Raw genomic sequence first — 19,170 nt, forward strand, 5'->3', positions numbered from 1 at the left:
TCCATCAACAGATGAATGGATAAAGAAGATGTGGCACATATATACAATGGAATACTACTCAGCCATAAAAAGAAACGAAATTGAGTTATTTGTAGTGAGGTGGATGGACCTAGAGTCTGTCATACAGAGTGAAGTTAAGTCAGAAAGAGAAAAATACCGTATGCTAACACATATATATGGAATCTAAGAAAAAAAAAAAGGTCATGAAGAACCTAGGGGTAAGACGGGAATAAAGACACAGACCTACTAGAGAATGGGCTTGAGGATATGGGGAGGGGGAAGGGTAAGCTGTGACAAAGTGAGAGAGCGGCATGGACATATATACACTACCAAACGTAAAATAGCTAGCTAGTGGGAAGCAGCCGCATAGCACAGGGAGATAGCTCGTTGCTTTGTGACCACCTAGAGGGGTGGGATAGGGAGGGTGGGAGGGAGGGAGACACAAGAGGGAAGAGATATAGGAACATATGTATAACTGATTCACTTTGTTATAAAGCAGAAACTAACACACAATTGTAAAGCAATTATACTCCAGTAAAGATGTTAAAAATAAATAAATCAATAAATAAAATAAATAAAATAAAACTATGGTATTTAAGACAATGTGGTATTAGAGCAAAGACAGACAAACAGACAATAGAATGGAGAGTTTGGAAACCCACACATAAATGGATACTCGATTTATGACAAGGGTAAGACTGTGCTGAAGGGGGAAAGAATGAACATTTTAATAAATGGTGCCATTCAATAGAACATCCATATGGAAAAAATGTACTCTGACCCCTCTACCTCACATAACACATAAAAACCAATTCTAGGTGGATTGTAGATCTAAATGTAAAAGGCAAAATTATTACATTTTCAAGAAACATATAGGAGACTAGCTTTATGAACCTGGGGTAGGCAGAGAACTTTTTTTTTTGGCCGTGCTGTGTGGCATGTTGGATCTTAGTTCCCCGACCACAGATTGAACCCATGCCCTCTGCCGTGGAAACACGGGGTCTTAACCACAGGACCGCCAGGGAAATCCCAAGAATTCTTAAATTCTAAAAGCATTAACTGGACTTCCCTGGTGGTGCAGTGGTTAAGAATCCACCTGCCAATGCAGGGGACACGGGTTCCAGTCCTGGTCTGGGAAGATCCCATATGTTGTGGAGCAACTAAGCCCGTGCGCCACAACTACTGAGCCTACTCACCACAGCTACTGAAGCCCACACGCTCTAGGGCTCGTGCTCTGCAACAAGAGAAGCCACCACAATGAGATGCCCGCGCACCGCAATGAAGAGTAGCCCCCGCTCGCCACTAGAGGAAGCCCGCACGCAGCAACGAAGACCCAACGCAGCCAAAAATAAATAAATAAGTACGTACGTAAATAAATAAATAAATAAAACATTAACCGTAAAGCAGGGAGAAAAGGATAAAATGGACTTTAGGAAAATTAAAAATCTTTTCATCAAAAGATACCACTGGGGGGACTTCCCTGGTGGTCCAGTGACTAAGACTCTGTGCTCCCAATGCAGGGGGCCCGGATTCAATCCCTGGTCAGGGAACTAGATCCCGCATGCTGCAAACAAGAGTTCATAAGCTGCAACTAAAGATCCCGCACGCCGCAACAAAGATCCTGCACTCAGCAACAAAGATCCCGCATGCTGCAACTAAGACCTGGCACGGCCAAATAAATAAATAAATATTGAAAAAAAAAAAAAAAGATACCATCGAGGGGAATTCTCTGGCTGTCCACTGGTTAAGACTCCTCACTTTCACTGCCGAGAGCCCAGGTTCAATCCCTGGTCGGGGAACTAAGATCCCACAAGCTGCACGGCACAGCCAAAAAAAATACCACCAAGAGTGAAAAGGCAAGCCTCAGAGTGGGAGAAGTTCTCTGCAATGCATATTCCAACAAAGAACTTATATCCAGAACATATAAATAGATTACAAATCAATAAAAAGGTCAGATATTCCAATTTTCTAAAAATAGAGAAAGATCTTAGCAGGGACTTCCCAAAAGAAGGTTCCAAACAGGCAATAAATGAAAAAGTGGTCACCTTCCACGGTCGTTAAGGAAATGTAAGTTAAAACTACAGTAGGGTTGGCACCTTCCTATACTCAGCACCGGCTAAACTGAGGAGCGACTGGAATTCTCCTTCACACACTGCCAGTGGGAATGGGGAATGGTACCGCCACTTTGGAAAATGCTTTGGCAGTATCTACCGAGGCTGGAAAACTCCAGCAATTCCACTCCTGCAAATACACTCGACAGAAATGCCTATGCATGTTCACCGAAAGGCGTGTGGTAGGGTGTTCACAGCAGGACTATTCACAATAGCAAAAGAACTAGAAACAACTTCAATGCGCATCAATTTGGTGGGTAAGTAAATCGCGGTTCGTTCATATAACAGGACATATAACGAGACTAAACTATTTGCAGCAACGTGGGTGAATCTCACAAACACGTGTTGTGCACAAGAAGGCAGACCAGAGAGAGAACATAGAATACGATGCCATTTATGTGAAGTTCAAAGCAGGCAAAGCTAACCTGGGGGGCGGTTAGAGACCAGAAGGGGCATATGGAGAGCTGGGGGTGGGAGAACTGGTCCCACAGGTGTGTTCAGTAATTGCAAATTCAGTGACTGGTACACTTAACGATTTGTGCAAATTTCTGTATGCATGTTACACTTCTATAAAAATCCCTTGAAACTAAGAAATGTTAAAGTAGGGTGGGTTCTAGAACATTCCTCACAAGCTGCTTGCCTGGACCTTTTTTGTGAAGCCAGGACCCAATTCCATATCCAAGACTTCCTGGAGGGCAGTTTAAAGGACCCCAATCTAGTTTACCCCCTTCAGTTTATTATGAATATTTTAGTTCCCTCATTTTATAGGAGGAAGCTGAGGACAGAGAGAAGAGACCCACCCAGGTCACAAAGTGTACGGACGGCAGGGCCAGGCCTAGAACGCAGAAGCGAGGGCTTGGAAAGAAGCAGAAATCGACGTGGTGTGGCACAACGTAGAAGCACGTGGGCTCTGCCATCCTCTAGTTGCGCGATTCACGTCACCTAACCCTCCTGCACCTTAGTTTTGTCTGAAAATCGGCGCTCACAACGGTACCTGCCTCAGGGCTGCCATGAACGCCAAGTAACTCCAGCAAAGAGCTCAGCATACAGCTCAAAGACTCTGGCCACGATGGTGGCTATTCTTTACTTTTTTTGGCCCAACTACTCGGCTTGTGGGATCCTAGTTCCCTGACCGGGGATTGAACCCCGGCCCTCAGCAGTGAAAGCGCAGAGTCCTAACCACTGGACAGCCAGGGAATTCCCGACTGCTATTCTTACTGATGATGCCAGATGGGGAGAGAAAAGGGATTCACATGTGCTCAGCACATCTTCCCAGCAGGACACTGCCAGGGGGGCCTGCTGATCTCATGCCATCCTCCCACAGCCCTTCAAGGTGGGACTATAAGACCCATTTTACGGATGAGCGTATGGAGCCTCGAGAGTTGGATGACCTGAGGTCCAGGCAAAGCCAGGAATGCAAGTGAGGTCTGTCTGACCCCAGAGGCACCAAAGAGCAGGACGACATGTCCCAGTCTGATGAAGGGAGAACCTCTCTGGGAGGGGGCGGGGCCTGGGGCTTGGGGAAGGGTCCTGCAAAGCCTCATCCCCTGGGGCACCTCTCCTGCACCCCCAGCTTCCCTGAGGGACCTCTCTCGGTCTTGGCACCAGCCCGCCCTCGCTCAACTCCAGATGTGTGGGCACCACCCAGGGACAGCCCCAGCCTCCACCCCACCTGCTCTCTCCCCCAGCCCAGCCCATCAACATCCCACACCAGATCCCCTCCCTCCCCACAGCCCCAGACAGCTCAGGCCTCATCCTCCCCAACCTGGGGCGTCTCTCTCTCCTGCAGCCTCCCTCAGGGCCCCACTTTTCTGACACCCAGATCTGGCCCTGCCCCTTCCTGCTTAATGGTCTCTAACGACCAGGATAAGCATAATTAAGTTCTCCAGAGACCCTTCCCCACCTCTGTCACAGCACTCACCACCCCTCCATCTCCATGTTCGTTAGGTGCCAGGCACCACCCCAGGCCCAAGGGACAGAGCAGGGAATAAGACAAGCCCTGAAAGCTTCCTGTCCCCGGCGCCCAGGTTGACTCACGTCTGAATTCCCAAGTGCCTGGAGCAGGCCCAGCCCAGAAACACAAGTCTGAAAATGTTAGTGAACGAATGGGCAGGTCTGGCTGTGCACACTGAGGCCACTGCCTCCGCATCCGATCTGGCAGACACCTCCTGAGGCCCCTGCTCCTGTGGTTCCTGCTGCCTGGAAGGCCAGGTCCCTCCTTCTCTGTGCACCCAACTCCTACACAGCTTCTAAAGCCCTGTCTAACACCACCTCCTCTGTGAAGCCTTCTTCAGGCCTTTGAAGGCTGAGGCAGCCCCTCCTTTCTGTGGGGGTCCCTTATTACCCTGTGTGGAAATGATTGTGTCCAGGTCTGTCTCCATCAGACTGGGATTCCCCCTGCAGGGTCACTCAAGGATAGGGAGACCACGGGACCACCTGGGACTCATTCCTCCGCCTCCAGAATATGTGTGAGGTCTGGCGCAGGGCAGCTTCAGTAAATATTTGTGGAATGAATGAGAAAATGAATGACTCCATCAGGAGAAAAATGAAGGTCAGGAAGAGGGCAACACTGGCTCAGGGGCCCTGGGGAGAACTGGAGACAAGTGTGGGAAAAGACTGGAAGCCCCCCGGGGTCACAGCCCTGCTCTCCTGATACCCCCTCCCTGACCTCCGCCCCTGCTCCCCACCGAGAACCCCAGGAAGCCTCTGGGGTTGGCTCCACTCCCACACGTGCAGAGGCGCTCCGTCTCCCAGCCAGCCTGGCCTGGTCCTCAGGGCCCCTGAGTGAGGCTGTTACGAAGTGTTTGGTTTCCTGTCTGTAAGCCATCTGGCCCTCCCCCGGAGAAGGTCCACATTAGGTCAGGAGCTCCCTAGGGACAGAGGAAATAGCTCTGTGACGCGCTGCTTTAGGGGGCCTCCGACGTCCTGTGGAGCCTGTGTAATCCTCTCAACCTCAGCATCCACAGCTCTCAGCCGGTCCGCCTCACGGTGACCGAGGGGCTTCGCCCAGACAATGGATGCCAGCGGGCCAGGGACCCAGCTGCTCGAGGCAGCTTCCTGCTCCCCAGGTCCTGTGCGTCTCCCGTCCCTGGCCTCCTGGCAGGAAGCAGCAGGTACAGGGGAGAGGGCAGGGGCTCCGAGCATGTCACTCAGCTCCAGCAGGGACTCGCCCTGTGACCTGTTTCCTTACCTTCAAAAGGAGGAAGATAGGACAAACCTCACCGACTAGCTGAGAGGTTTAATGAGTGACACCTGCAAGGGCCTAGCACCGTGCCTGGTGCAGAACAGGTGCTCCATATATCCTCGCGGACCCACAAAGGCACCTCGGTCTCTGGTCTGGTAAAATGCAGGAGTGACACTCCAGGGGCTACAGGACCATCTCCACGGCTGGTGCTCAGGAAGGAGAGGACTGGACATTCAGAGCACAGTGGTTAAGACTCGGGCTCTGGAGACTCAGAGACGCGGCATCCATCCTGGCTATGCCTTATAAGAGACGTGGCATTCGTCCTGGCTATGCCTTATACTTGTGGTGTGACCTGGGCAAGTCGCTTTACCTCTCTTCAAGATGGATATTAAATAAGTTGGCATGTGTCAACACACTCGGTGGGCAAATGTGACAAAATGACTGCTCTAGCAATGGCGATTTACAGGGGCCTACCCTGGGCCAGGCGCTGCGAGAGGCGCCCCGCCTGTACCGCCTCGTGGAATCCTCATGATGCCAGTCATTCCCATCTCTGCCGTGCATCGGCAGGCTGGCAGCACCCAGGGCTGGACCTGGCTCTGATGGCAGAGTCTGTGCCCACCGCTGCTCCAGCAGCAATTAGGCTGGTGACGTCGCGGCCACAGTCAGGAGTTGTTGGGTGCCTGGGTCACGTCCCCACTGGTCCGTGTGCCGTGCCAGCCCAGGCATCCCTCCTCCTCACTAGGACTGGCCTGGGGCACCGCTCAGGAAAGGCACCTTCATCTACCGCCTGTCCCCACAAGGGCCACTCACCAGGATGGTCGTAACCACCAGCGTCTTATTGGCCAGTGTCTGCGACAGGTTGATGTCCAGGGTGGTGGCGTTCATCGCCAGGGTCCGGTTGGAGTACCACACCCCGATCTGAGGCAGAGAGGGCACTGTCAGCACAGGCCCTGCCTGAGGATGCCTCAGCCCTCTGGGCCCCGCCCCGCCCTGCCCCAGCCCCCAGCTCCATCCAGGCTCTGGCATTGTCCTGGGGATGCTCACCTCACGGTGGCCCTGCCGAGACTTCTCCAGGATGCGCAGGGTGTAGTTGGTCCTCTGACCTTTGCTGTTGAACTCGACACGCCCAGTCAGCCCGTCATACTCTACCTAGCAGGGCGGGAGGAGGGCAGAGGGAAGGGTGGCAGGGGCCCAGAGGGGAAGAGACAGAGATGGAGGAGACGAGAGAGAGGGAGAGGGACCAGGAAGGACCACAGTTAAACGAGTAAGACAACATGCCAGCAAACGAGAGGAGATGGAACAAAGAAGCAGGGCAAGGGCAGCGCAGACAGGCAGAGGAAGGCCGGGAGAGGAGAGACAGACGGGAGAGTGAGGCCCAGGGAGAGCAGGAGGTGGGGCCGGGGTCGGAGGTGGGGGGACAGGGCAGGGGGTTGCCTCGGGGTGGACACAGTGAGCACCGCCCCGGGAGGCAGGCTGCCACGCCACCTCGGCCCTCCCCACTCCCGGCTCACCATGCGCAGGTAGTTCATGAGGCTGGTCCCATGGGGCCAAATGTTGGCCGACGTACAGGCCAGCGGCTTCACACCGATCTCCTGGCTGCGGTTCAGCTCCCGGACGGCACTCACCACCACGTGCACGGCGTCGAACATCAGGGCAGCTGACAGCTGGGGTGTGGGGTGTGGGGGGGGCAGAGATGGGGAGGGATGGGAAAGATGCAGTTCAGCCAGGGGAGCCCCAAAGCCCCGTGTACCACCCCCAAGCCCTGAGACAACTCTCCTCTCTCCAGGAACATAAAACCACGCAGGTCAGGAGCGAGGACGGTCTTCTAGGGGATCGGAGATGACAGTGGGAAAGACGTGCATGCTGCCCACGCCGCCATGGGGGCAGCTCTTCCTGACTGCGTGCGGCCTGTGTCTGTTTGGGGAAGGGCACGTCTGACAGGGTTTGCCTAGACGGCCAGCTGTCACCCTCAAGGGGGATGTTGGTGGGCGCAGGAATCTGTGTGTCTTTGTGGCTGATGTAGGGTCATGGAGGGTGGGGGGAGACAGCCACAGCCCCTGTCTGAGTGTGTCTGGGGACACATTTATGTGGGTGGGGCTGGAAAAACATGCTTATTTGTCTATATACAGGGTGGACCTGATGTGCAGGAAGCAGGAGAACGTAACGGTTATGAGTCCAGGGCTTGGGAGGCTCTGAGCTGGAGGCCCGGCCCTACTACTTCCTGTAGAGAACCAAGTCCACACCTCTCTCAGAATCTCAGTTTCCTCCCTTGTAAAGGAAGGGTGATAGTTATCTCTGCCTCCGAGTGCTTATGTGGGGCTCAAGCGAGACAATGCATGCAAAGTGCTCAAAATAGCGCCTGGCACACAGTGAGGGCTCGACACAAACTGGCCACTGAGCGGTGACGGCCAACATGGGATGTGTGTCTGGGAGAGCGTGTCTTGGCTGGGTGGGGTAAAGGTCTGAATATCCGTGTTGGGTAGGTAGGTGTGGGGTGCAGATGGACGCTCCCCTGTCCGTGTATGTGTGCGATGGCCCTGCATGCACATGTCTGACTGCAAGGCTCAGTGTTTGTGTGAGTTTTTGTGCACGTAGGAGTGTCTTGGTACCTTGGTATATGGCTAGATGTTTGTGAACAAATACACATAAATATGCATCTTTTGTATGTTTGCATTTATTCAACATATATTATCAGATACTACTCTGAGCAGGTGGTTTTAGATGCTGGTTATACCATAGTGAACAAAACAGAAATGCCCGCCCTCATGGAACTTACAAGCTAAATATCTGTACATACCTCTAAGCAAAACATAGAGCAAGCCACATGGTGATTAGATAAGCAAAGATAGATGCTATGGAGAAAAATCTGGCAGGGAAGGTGGCTAAATAGTGGGTAGTTTGCCATTTTGTAAACAGGGGGACATTTGAGCAGTAACTTGGAGAGGAGAGAGCAAATTGCTAGTTCCCTGGGGAAGTGCACGCAAAGCAGCAGGAAGAGCAAGTGCAAAGGCCCTGAGTTGCGCATGTGCTGGGGCAGCAGAGGCACCTGGAGGAGACCCATGTGGCTGGAGCGGCTTGGGAGGTGGAAAGGAAGAAAGGGCTCAGACTTAGCTCAGGGCCACGCTGTGAGGCCTCGTGGATGTTCTCAGAAAGCGAGTGGGGCACCGGAGGGTTCTGAGCACAACCGGCCAAGGCCTGAAGGGGCCCCAGAAGTGTCTGTGTGCAGGATGCCCATGTGCCGGGGGCAAGGGTGTGAGCTCACCGCGGGGCCGGGGTAGGTGCTGGCTTCACAGTTCTCCCTCCAGGACATGTTGAGGCTGCGCACAAACTCAGGATAGAAGGGGTGAGAGGTGTTGAACATGGAGAAGCCCAGGATGTTGGAGGAGTCCTCCACGATCCCGTCCAGGTGCAGGATGGGGAAGTCCTGGGACCGAGAAGAGGGGGTGAGGGAGGGGCTGGGCCCACGTCAGGGCAGATGCTGCACAGGGAGATGGGGGCTTCGGGGGCTGCAGAGGGTACGCACCATGGTGGTGAGGATGTACTTGTAAAACGCTGAGGTCATTCCCAGCTCCGAGGCCTGGAGAACACAGGAGGCAGGCATGGGGAGAAGTCGAGAGAGCAAGAGAGATTTAGAGACAGGCCTTGCAAGGAGACACCCCATAAGGAACAGTAAGAGACACCCAGAGACAGAGAGAGACAGGGGAAAGGAGACAAGTGGGGGCAGAGGGAGACCTTGGTTGCTCATGTCCCGCAGGGTGACTAGGGCCCAGGTGGGAAGAAGATTTTGTTGGAGGAGAGAATGACACCCTCAAGTGCCCGCCTCCCTCTTTAGGTCACATAGAAGACTGCCTTCTGGAGACAGGCAAAGGGACACCTCAGAAACAGGGTGGGGGAGGGCAACCTTAACCTTAACCTTAACCCCCAGGTTGCCCCAAAGCCAAATTTGGGCTGCTAATTTGTAAGGCTCAGCCTGGTCACAGGTCAGAAAAACTACCCCCTGCAATCTTTAAAAGCACTTTGCAGGGCTTCCCTGGTGGCGCAGTGGTTGAGAGTCCACCTGCTGATGCAGGGGACGCGGGTTCGTGCCCCAGTCTGGGAAGATCCCACATGCCGCGGAGCGGCTGGGCCCGTGAGCCATGGCCGCTGAGCCTGCACATCCGGAGCCTGTGCTCCGCAGCGGGAGAGGCCACAACAGTGAAACGCCCGCATACCGCAAAAAAAAAAAAAAGCACTTTGCAATGAAAGGCAGCCAATTTAAATCTCAAGATTCGGGAATTCCCTGGCGGTCCAGTGGTTGGGACTCCACGCTTCCACTGCAGGGGGCACAGGTTTGATCCCTGGTCAGGGAACTAAGATCCCGCAAGCCGTGCAGCACAGCCAAAAAAATAAAAAAAATAAAAAGTAAATAAAAATAAATAAATCTCAAGATTCATGTTGTGAGCCCCCTTTCTCACAGTCCTCAAGGAAAACAAAGTTAGAAGACGTCTCCATGCTAGGAGTGCCCAGTTCTGTCCTGCTACCATCATTAGAACATGAAATGGCACCAGACTGCATTGCCTGTGTGGCAGGAGCTGTTATCACATGGGTTACAGCCCATTCCAGGACAGAAAAATTTAGGCTTGAGAGGAAAGTGACCACCGGTCACTTGGCTCTCACAGGAGGGGCTGGGACCCCGGCCCAGGCCTGCATTGTCTGCCTCCAGAACCCGAAATCTTTTCTCTAAGCCTCAAGAGCCCTGTGGATTCTGTCCACACTTCTTCCTGTTAGCTACGATAGGCAATGATATATGGTTTTAATTTTTTAAAAACTGGAGAAAAATAAATAATACACATTCGATTATGAGGAAAAATTAAGAGCAGGGAACAATGAATGATTAATGAATGTGGGTCACCATTGGATGGCATGCGGAGGGCCCATGGGGAAATGTCCTGTGCTGGCCCTTCCTGGGTGGTGCCCTTGAGACAGTCCATTCCCCGCCCCCGCCAGAACCCCTGCTTCTTCATCCAAAAAATGGTATCATACCTGCCCTGCCCTGCAGGTTGGAGTGAGAGCCAAATTACCTTGTTTTTTTTTGTTTTTTGGGGGCCACACTGAACGAATTGTGGGCTCCTAGTTCCCCGACCAGGGAGAGGACCAGGGCCCCCTGCAGTGGAAGCGCAGAGCCCTAACCACTGGACCACCAGGGAAGTCCCGAGAGCCAAATTAAAGAAGGCACGCAAACACCTCGACACAGAGTAGGAGAGGCACTCAGTAAAGATGACAGGGCGCTCCCACTATGCCCGCGTTTATTCTGGGCCAGGGCCTGTCCCAGTGCTTCCCCACCTTTCACTCATTAACCCTCACGGCACCCCACTGAGGTAGCAGGTATGCACAGAGAGGGAAGGCGACTGTCCAGGGTCCAACCAAGGGTGTAGCCGGCAAGCAGTTGAGCTGAGAGACAAAACTTCCTATTTAGCGTTTGCACGTAGGAAGCGGGGCTCCAGACCACCACGTGATAACTGAGGCCCATGGGCCTTGGTTGACTTGTTCTGTCACCCCATGTTTCTGCTCCTGATCCTGTAGGGAAATCAGAGACGGGACCCACCAGAGAGGGGAAATCAGGTGGGGACCCACCTTACGGAGAATGAGGTGGGAAATGGATGCGTTGGCGTCGATGATGATGGTGGACACTTTGTCATCTCGGATCTCCTTGAGCAGCGGCGTGGGGTCCCGGCTGTCGTCCAGCATCCTCACTGACAGCGTCTCCTTGGAGATGAGGAAGCCGCGCACCAGTTCCTCCAATCGCAGCAGGCCTGAGGGAGGGGTGGGGCCCTGGGTGAGAGCCCCTCCGTGTGCCTGGAGTTGGGGCAGCCGCTCCCTCCTCTCTGGCACGGGGTAGCTGGGAGAGGACCAGGGCTCGCCCAGGATGTGGGGTGGCTGTTTGGAGTGCAGCTGGCTCTCTTGGGGTGCTGGGCCCAGGTGCCTGATGCTCAGGTCCTCTCAAATTGAAGTCTCAACCGAGACCTCCCCCGACCTCCAGATCGCTGTCTCCTGCCACCTTTCTGCCCCCACCGGGCTGCATGACAAACGTCGCACACTTCACGTGTGCATAGTCGCAATCTGCTCTCCTCGCCAAACCACCACAGTGGTGAACAGACTCCAGCCGGCCAGGCGCTCAGGCCAGAACCTTTGACGGCAGCCTGGCCCCTGTCTGTCTCTCACACCCACGGCCAATCCACCCAGGCTCTACTTTCAAAACACACCCCATGGCACCGCATCCCCGTCACGGCCCTGGCCCGAGCCACTGCCATCTCCCGCCTGTGACATCGGCCACGCCTGCCCCCGGAGAGTCTGTTCCCTACACAGCAGCCAGAACTGCTGCTGTAACGCAGATGTGTCCTCCTCTGTTCCAAACCCTCCAACGGCTTCTCGCTGGTTCGGAGTGAAGGCCAAAGTCCTCACAGTCTGCAAGGCCCTACTCCATCTGCCGACTCACTTCATTATGTCCCTGACCTCATCTCCTCCTCTCCCACTCGCTTGGCTCCAGCCACGCCGGCCTCCTTGTTGTCACACACACACACGTGCCCCATGGCCTCTGCGCTGGCTGTTCCCTCTGCCTGGAACGCTCCTCTCCAGACCCCCACACTCCAGATCTTTACTCAGATATCACCTCCTCAGTGAGGTCCACGCCAACCATTCTATTTCAAATTGCACCCCCTTACTCCAGCTCTCCCAATTCCCATCATCCTCCTCTATTTGTCCACAGGACTCACTACTCCTGACCAGACCACGTCTTCTCTATGTCCACTGCCTGGCTCTTCTCATTAGGTTTGACAAGGGCCTGGTTCATGCACTGCCACATCCCTAATACCAAGAACAATGTCTGGGGACTTCGCTGGTGGATCAGTGGTTAAGAATCCACCTGCCAATGCAGGGGACAGGGGTTCGAGCCCTGGTCCAGGAAGATCTCACACGTCTCAGAGCAACTAAGCCCATGCGCCACAACTACTGAGCCTGCGCTCTACAGCCTGCGAGCCACAACTACTGAAGCCCGCGCGCCTAGAGCCCGTGCTCCACAACAAGAGAAGCCACTGCAGTGAGAAGCCTGCACACTGCAACGAGTGACCCCCGTTGGCCGCAACTAGAGAAAGCCTGCGTGCAGCAACGAACACCCAACACAGCCAAAAATAAATAAATTAAATAAATAAGTAAAAAGTAAAAAATAAAAATAATGTCTGGACCACGGCAGGTGTGCAGTGAATACCTTTTGAAAGAGGAATCCCTCCTGGAGGTGACTGAGCACAGTCCTCTCTCTCTCCAGCGGCACCCACAAGCCCGTCAGCCTCCCAGACGTCTCCACTTGAATGTCTCAAAGACACCTCAAACACAGTGTGTGCCCCTGAACTGACTGTCCCCTCCTCCTCGGGCAGGACCTGGTCACCGTCCATGACCCCACCCTCTCCCTTCCCTCACAACTCTCCTCAAATCCATTCTGGCCCCTCCGTCCCCATGCCACCACCTGAGCCCTAACCAGGACCATCCCTCCCCGCCTCTAGCTGCTCTCCATGCCACATCTCGTGTCATGGAGTCTCCAAGTCTGCTCTCTGTGTTGCAGCCAAAGAGCCCAAAGAGCTCTTCCTGCAACACACTCGTCCCTGCCCGGTATGGGTACTTTCCATGGCCCCCATCGTCTTCAGGAAAAAACAAAAGGCCCTCAGTGATCATGCCCCGTTCCCGGGTCCTACTTCATTGCTCCCATGCTGGGAGCATCTCTGAGCCTCCCAGGGCCTCGCCTCTGCCCTGCCCTGCCCTCTGCTTTGTACATACTCCCTCTCTTCTCTCCCACCTCACCTCCTCCCTACCTTTCAGGTCCATCTTAGAGGTCCCTTTCTCTGGGAGGCAGGCTCTGAACCTCCTAGACTAGGGTTGGATCACCCCCGCTTAACTCCTGAGAGCTCGCAACACTCCGCATCACAACTGCTCGACCACGGCGTCCCCCAGTGGCCCCGGAGCTCCGGGAAGCCGGGGACCACGCCTAGCGTTGTTCACTGCTAAATCACTGGGACCTAGCAGGGGCCCTGCTCCGAGCACGTGCTCAGTCACTATCTGCGGACTAAAGAGTCTCTTTAGGGGCAGGAGTGGGTGGGGAGGGGGTGGCCTGTGGAACCAGAGGTCTGGGTTCCTAAAGGGGAAGGGATGGTGGAGACTAGGAGAGCCTGTGTCTGGATCCCCCGGGCCTTAAAATCAGGGGGCATTCATGACTGTGGGAGACTAGATGTCTTGGGAAGGGGAGTTTGGGGAAATAGAAAACAAGGCATCCAGTTCTCCTCCCTCGTGGGACTTCCCTGGCAGTCCGGTGGTTAGGACTCTGCACTCTCACTGCCAAGGGCCTGGGTTCAATCCCCGGTCGGGGAAACTAGGATCCCACAGGCCGGGCGGCGTGTCCAAAAAAATAAAATAAAATAAGAAACAGTTCTCCTCCCTCACACTCGGCCTTGGCGCAGATGAGGCTGGCCGAAGGGTAGTTGAAGGACTTGAGGATCCGGGAGACCGCCAGGCTGACGTCCTCGTTACTGGGGTACAGGCTGACAGACGCGAAGCGAAGGTACTGAAGGCGGGGCATCTCCTCGGGACCCACCTTGACGTGGGGGATCTGAACAGAGAAGGACCTTTGCTTCCATCCTGCTCCCCCCTCCCCAGCCCTCGCCTCCAGGGACCGCCCCCCCGCCAACCCCGCGTTCCCACCTCACCTCCTTCTCCCCACAGATATGGCTCACGGTGGAGGCCGACGCAGGGCTGGAGGAGGGCCCCAGGACAGACACGACCCCCTTGGGCAGGATCTGACACACTGTGAGGGGTGGGAAGAGACCGCAGATTCAGGGACCCTCTTCCTCCTCTCTGTCCCCGCCCTCAGGGAACTGCCTAGGCCCAGGAGAGAACCCGACACTCCACATGGAGCTGCCTGACCCTCCTCCACCACCTGGGGACCCAGAAGCCCAGTCCCTGACCCAGCCCACCGCAGGAGACAAAAGGAGGGGGCACGAGACAGAGGGAGGCAGGGAGACATGGCAACAGAGGGCCGGCTCAGACCAAGAGAGAGACAAAGGAAGAAATGAAGAGGATACACCAAGGACCTCCTTCTGGCTGCAAATCCAGTGCCTGGTTTCTCAGCCTTTGTCTCTCTTAAGCTTTTGAACCACGCACAACCTAAGGTGCATCCAACACCCCCTCTACCCTGAACCCACAGCCAAGGTCCCCTCTACACTCTACACCCCAAACACCATTCCTCTGCTGCATTTCCTCGCTCCTCTTTCTTCCATTTTCTTTCTCCTTAAACATGTGTGCATCTCAAGACTGGGAGGTGGACGGAAGCCTTGGTTTTTACCTGTTCAGTGCCCATCCCCATGGCAGAACCCTAACTTTTCCTGAGGGAATCACATGGTTCCCAGAATTGATTGGTACCTGACCCAGGATCAAAGAACCACATTGTGCTGGCCACAGGGATCGGTTCAGAGATGGGGACAGGCTCAAACTAGGCCACTGAGAGCCTTCCCCAGGTCCTCTGCTAAAATTATCACTGGGTTTGCTAAACTGGTGAGATGTAAAGTTTTGAGCAGTTGAGGCCATCTTGCCACCAGCTGGGGAGGGCCTTCCTGAAAATGAAGCCAATTTAGAGGAAAGTAGGACCCAGAGATGAAGACACAGAGGTTCCTGGAACATCATTTGAGTGCCTGTATTAAGCCTTGCCTGAAACAATCCTGGGATATCATTTGGGTACCTGGATTCAACCAAGCCTGAAATTAATCTTTAGGCCTTTTAGTGACATGAGCTGATAAGTTCTCTTTTTTCCTTAAGGCAGCCTGAGTTGGGTTTCTGCCATCCAACTAAGAGCACCGTAACTAAACGTCTCACCTTCCTCCAAACTTATTCCTTCTGTGTCTTCCATGTTGGTGAGGGTCCCACCATTTACACACACCAAATACCTGGAAATGGTCCTTGCCTTCAATCTTCCTCCTAATGGCCAATTAGTCACCAAATCCTGTCTCTTTTTTGTCCCCAAATTTTCTCCTATCTGTCCGCTTCTCTTCGACCCCTCCTCCCCTGTCCTGCTTTAGGGCTGTCAACTCAGGCACGCACCAGTCTCCTCGCCAGCTACCCAAATCTAGCTTCCAGACTCCACTTTCACCAGCTCCCTGTTCCAAACCCATCAACGACTCCCCACTGCCTGTAGGTGAAGGTAGCGTCTTTCAACCTGACCTGTAGACCTCCTCGAGCTGGCCTGTCAACCTGCCCAGCCTCACCTCCCACTGCCGAGTCCCACTCCAGTCCAGAAGTCTCTCACCATCCCCCCAAACACGTCCTGAGTCCAGGTGTTCAGGATGGGCGCAACCCCACATCGAGTTGCTTGGCTCCAAATACTCAGCCCTCCCCTCTGCCCCAGCTCCAGACTACAGGCACATGCCTGGAATACCATCTCCCTCCATACCCTCCAACCCGGTCTCTCATTGTGTTCTGTGCTATACCAGTCAAAAAAGTCCAGGAAACATTGGACCCCATTCTCCCTCTCAGTGATCTGAAACACACATGAACATAACAAAGGCTCCGATAAAGGCCTGCAGGAAAGAACCTGTCTAAAACACCTTTGAAGGCAGCATCTCCCGAAGGTCTAATGTCCCCAGCACGTCTGTTCAAGGGACATTTGCTCAGTCTGTGAGTACTCAACAGACTCAGGCACCCCTACTACAGGGCTGGTTGTGTTCCACGGGGCATACCTTGAGCAACACCTCTCCCTCTATATCCTGCTCATCTTTCAGAGCTCAGCTTCAGTTTAGTCTTCTCCAGAACACCTTCGCTGTCCCTGCCCCTGAGGCACCCTGGCCTCGCTGCCTGGGCCCCTCATTACTTAGCTCTGGGGGCTAAGTGTCCCCAGCCAGCTGTGAAGCTTCTCTTTCAAACGAGGCCCTCAGCTCCTCCAGGGCAGCACGGGGGCTGATGCTCTCCCCACCGCCCCAGGCCCAGCAGCACCATCTCTGGGAAGGAGAGGGCAGTGCAGACAGGAAGGAAGGGGCAGATGGAACTAGAAGAGAACACGGCAAGCTGAGGTGGCCAGGGCCGAGGAACAGACGGAGGGCCACCAGCCTGCCCTGCCTCACCCCACGGCCCCTGTGGCCCTGCTCACTGGTGTCCGTGGTCTCGTACTGGCTGTCCCGCTGCAGCTCAAAGATGTCTACTTCCACGCGGGCCTTGGCTGGGACCTCGATGATCCCGTTGATCTGCTCCCGGGCCAGGGCCAGGGCCAGACGTTCACCGCGGCCACACACTGTCTGGTCGTCCAGGATGGCAGCTGAGGGGACACAGGAGTTGGGGACCATACTCCTGGGTCCTGAGGGAGGAAGGGCTGGGCTCCTGGATTCCTTGGCTCTGAGGGAGGCTGGAGGTGGGGTCAGGGCTCCAGACTCCCTGATCTGAGGTTGGAGGGAGCCGGGATCTGGACTCCTAGGTCCGGAGGAGGAAGGAGCCGGGGGCTGCTGGGCCGAGGCCCAGATCCCTGGGTCCTGAGGGGCTGGCAGGCCCAGAAAAGAACCCCAGGGAGGGCTCCGGGAGGGTCTGTGAGGAGGCAGGGGCCAGCGGGGGCGCTGTAGGGCCTCACCCATGCGCAGTGATGAGAGCACCTGGCAGCTGGGGCTGGCAAAGGCGACAATCAGCAGCAGCAGCAGCTCAGCCGGCATCTTCCTCCTTCCTCATGGGGACGCAGCTGCCGCGGCCCCCACTCGCCACCTGCAGGGAGACCCCCAGCCCACGGGGAGATTGCTGATATGGGGGCCTCTGAGCCCCTCTGGGGACTGCTGGATGGGGTGGTGACCACAGAGCCTGGGACACTGTTGCTGAGCTCTGAAGGGCCCTGCCCTCATTAGAGCTGACAAGACTGAAGGCATCGCTGTAGGGGGAGCTGAGAATCAGAGGAGCGCTAGCAGGGAGAAGCCCACAGCACGCAGGCACTGAGTGGGAGAAACACTGCTAGAGCCACCAAAATGGGAGGCAGGCATGAAAAGGATCTCAGGTAAGAGCGAATTCCAGGAACCATCTCCACCCCAGGAGGAGACCAGGAAGTGCCACCCCCCCACCCAATTCCGCCCCTGTCTCTGGGCAGGCAGCTGTTACTAGGCAACAGAAACCGGCTGGAGAGGATGCAGTGGTTGCTAGGCAACCCCATCCCAGGCCTCACTTGCCACCTTCCTGACGTCCCTGGTTCCCACAATCCCACAGGGAGAGAGGCCTGGACATCCGGGGTCTGGAGGGGAGAGTATCCAGGAGTTAGGAAACTTGGGAAGAGAAAGACACATGGAGGCACACAGATGGAGTCAGATAGTCAGACCCGAGGCACCTAAGGGACTAAAAAAGAAAAAAGGAAAAAAGAAGGGTAAAGAGAGGGAAGGGGGGGAAGCCGAGAGACAGAAAGAGGAAGAGAGGCCAGAGGTGGGAGGGATACCAAGAGACTCAGGAAAGGAGAAAGGGAAAATAGGCCAAAATATAAGGGAACAGAAAGCTGATATGAAGACAAGAGAATGGGGATAGCAATGGAGAGAAACAGAGGAGAGTTACAGGAAGATGAGGACAGGACTAGGAAAGAGAAAGAGGGAAGAGATAGGAAGACAGTGAGACACGGAGATGGAGAGAGAAAGGGCAGGGCAGAGAGAGGAAGAGAGCAGGCAGGCAGAAGAGAGGGAAGTCAAGACACAGGAGGGACACAGAATAGAACAGGAAGACAGAATGGAGAGGACACAAACCCACCGGAGATGCCACCAGAGACCTGGATGGGAAGACTGAGTAAGGCAAGGGGTGCAATGTCTGCAGAAGCGGGTCCCAAACTGTGCCCCCGCACCCAGCACCAGGGAGCTGAAGACTAGGGGCAGACAGTGAGTCTCTGCTCCCCACAACTGCTCCAGGTGCCCTGGGCTTCTGCAGGGTGACCACTGGGCAGGGATGAGTTTGGCCAGATGCATGGTGCCCCCTGGCCAACGGCCATGCCCCCAAGGGAAGGGACACTTGGGTTTCCATGGGAGGGGGTTACTGAGAGGCCTAGAATGCTGTGAGGTGAGCCTGGGGGGCTCCCCGCACCCCACTCATGCCCACAGAAGGAGGGCTCAAGCTGGGGAGATGGTAGAATGAAACTTGCTAATGGAGACAGAGGCACAATGCAAAGTTCAGATCATCCCTTGAAGCCAGAAAACCTAGGCCAGGGCCACAAGAGACCCCGCCCTCAGCCCCTGCTCTGCCACCGACTCCCAGGTGACCTCGAGCAGATCCCTCTCTCTCTCGGGACCTCTGGGAAAGACAGGCTGGGGCTGGTGGGGCCTGCTGGACAGCCTGGGGCCTGTGGACTGTAATCGGCATCTAAGGTGAAGGCCTGTCAAGGGTGGAGGAGCAAGGGAAGCAGGGAGAAGCTGGAAGGAGAATTCACAGGGGGAGGGATGTGGAGGGCGGGGCTAGGAGAGAGGCTGGAGTGAGGGGGTCATCCTGAGACACCAGGGGCTTCTGGGGGCAAATCAGGGAGCAGAGACTAGAGGATAGATAGAAAGACTGAGAATGAGACAGGAGCCAGAAGGGCAGGGACCCACAGGTGGCAGACACGGGTGGAAGCCGAAAGACACAGTCCAGGGACAGGGCTGGGGGCAGCAGATGGATACAGAGGTACAGGAAGGCACAGACAGAAAAACAGACAGACCAAAAGTAAGTAACTGGGGCTAAATGAGAGAGAAGGACACACACACATCACCTACAAGTGAGACACCAAAGGGGACAGAGACAAGACAGAGAGCGTGAGAGAGGAGGGGCAGGGAATCAGGCCCGAGTCTCACAGGCCCAGGTACTTAGGCAAAGCCAGATAAAGATGGA

At 55.1% G+C, this 19,170-nt stretch overlaps 1 protein-coding gene across 2 annotated transcripts in view; it reads right to left on the reverse strand.

The window, feature by feature from the left end:
• The window catches only part of GRIK5 (glutamate ionotropic receptor kainate type subunit 5), a 52,049-nt gene that overhangs the window by 30,420 nt on the left and 2,459 nt on the right, over positions 1–19,170 (reverse strand). For both annotated transcript variants that reach the window (XM_060288417.1, XM_060288418.1), the window contains exons 2-11: positions 16,925–17,052; positions 16,454–16,618; positions 14,025–14,122; positions 13,762–13,927; positions 10,909–11,087; positions 8,819–8,872; positions 8,558–8,719; positions 6,807–6,959; positions 6,340–6,444; positions 6,106–6,213 (exon numbers count right to left, since the gene is read on the reverse strand). In XM_060288417.1, the coding sequence (XP_060144400.1) occupies positions 6,106–6,213; positions 6,340–6,444; positions 6,807–6,959; positions 8,558–8,719; positions 8,819–8,872; positions 10,909–11,087; positions 13,762–13,927; positions 14,025–14,122; positions 16,454–16,618; positions 16,925–17,003 (1,269 nt within the window). In that variant the 5' untranslated portion in view covers positions 17,004–17,052. The remainder of the gene's footprint in view (positions 1–6,105; positions 6,214–6,339; positions 6,445–6,806; positions 6,960–8,557; positions 8,720–8,818; positions 8,873–10,908; positions 11,088–13,761; positions 13,928–14,024; positions 14,123–16,453; positions 16,619–16,924; positions 17,053–19,170) is intronic.

Source organism: Globicephala melas, chromosome 19 (genome assembly GCF_963455315.2).
Source record: "Globicephala melas chromosome 19, mGloMel1.2, whole genome shotgun sequence".
Classification (NCBI taxonomy): domain Eukaryota; kingdom Metazoa; phylum Chordata; class Mammalia; order Artiodactyla; family Delphinidae; genus Globicephala; species Globicephala melas.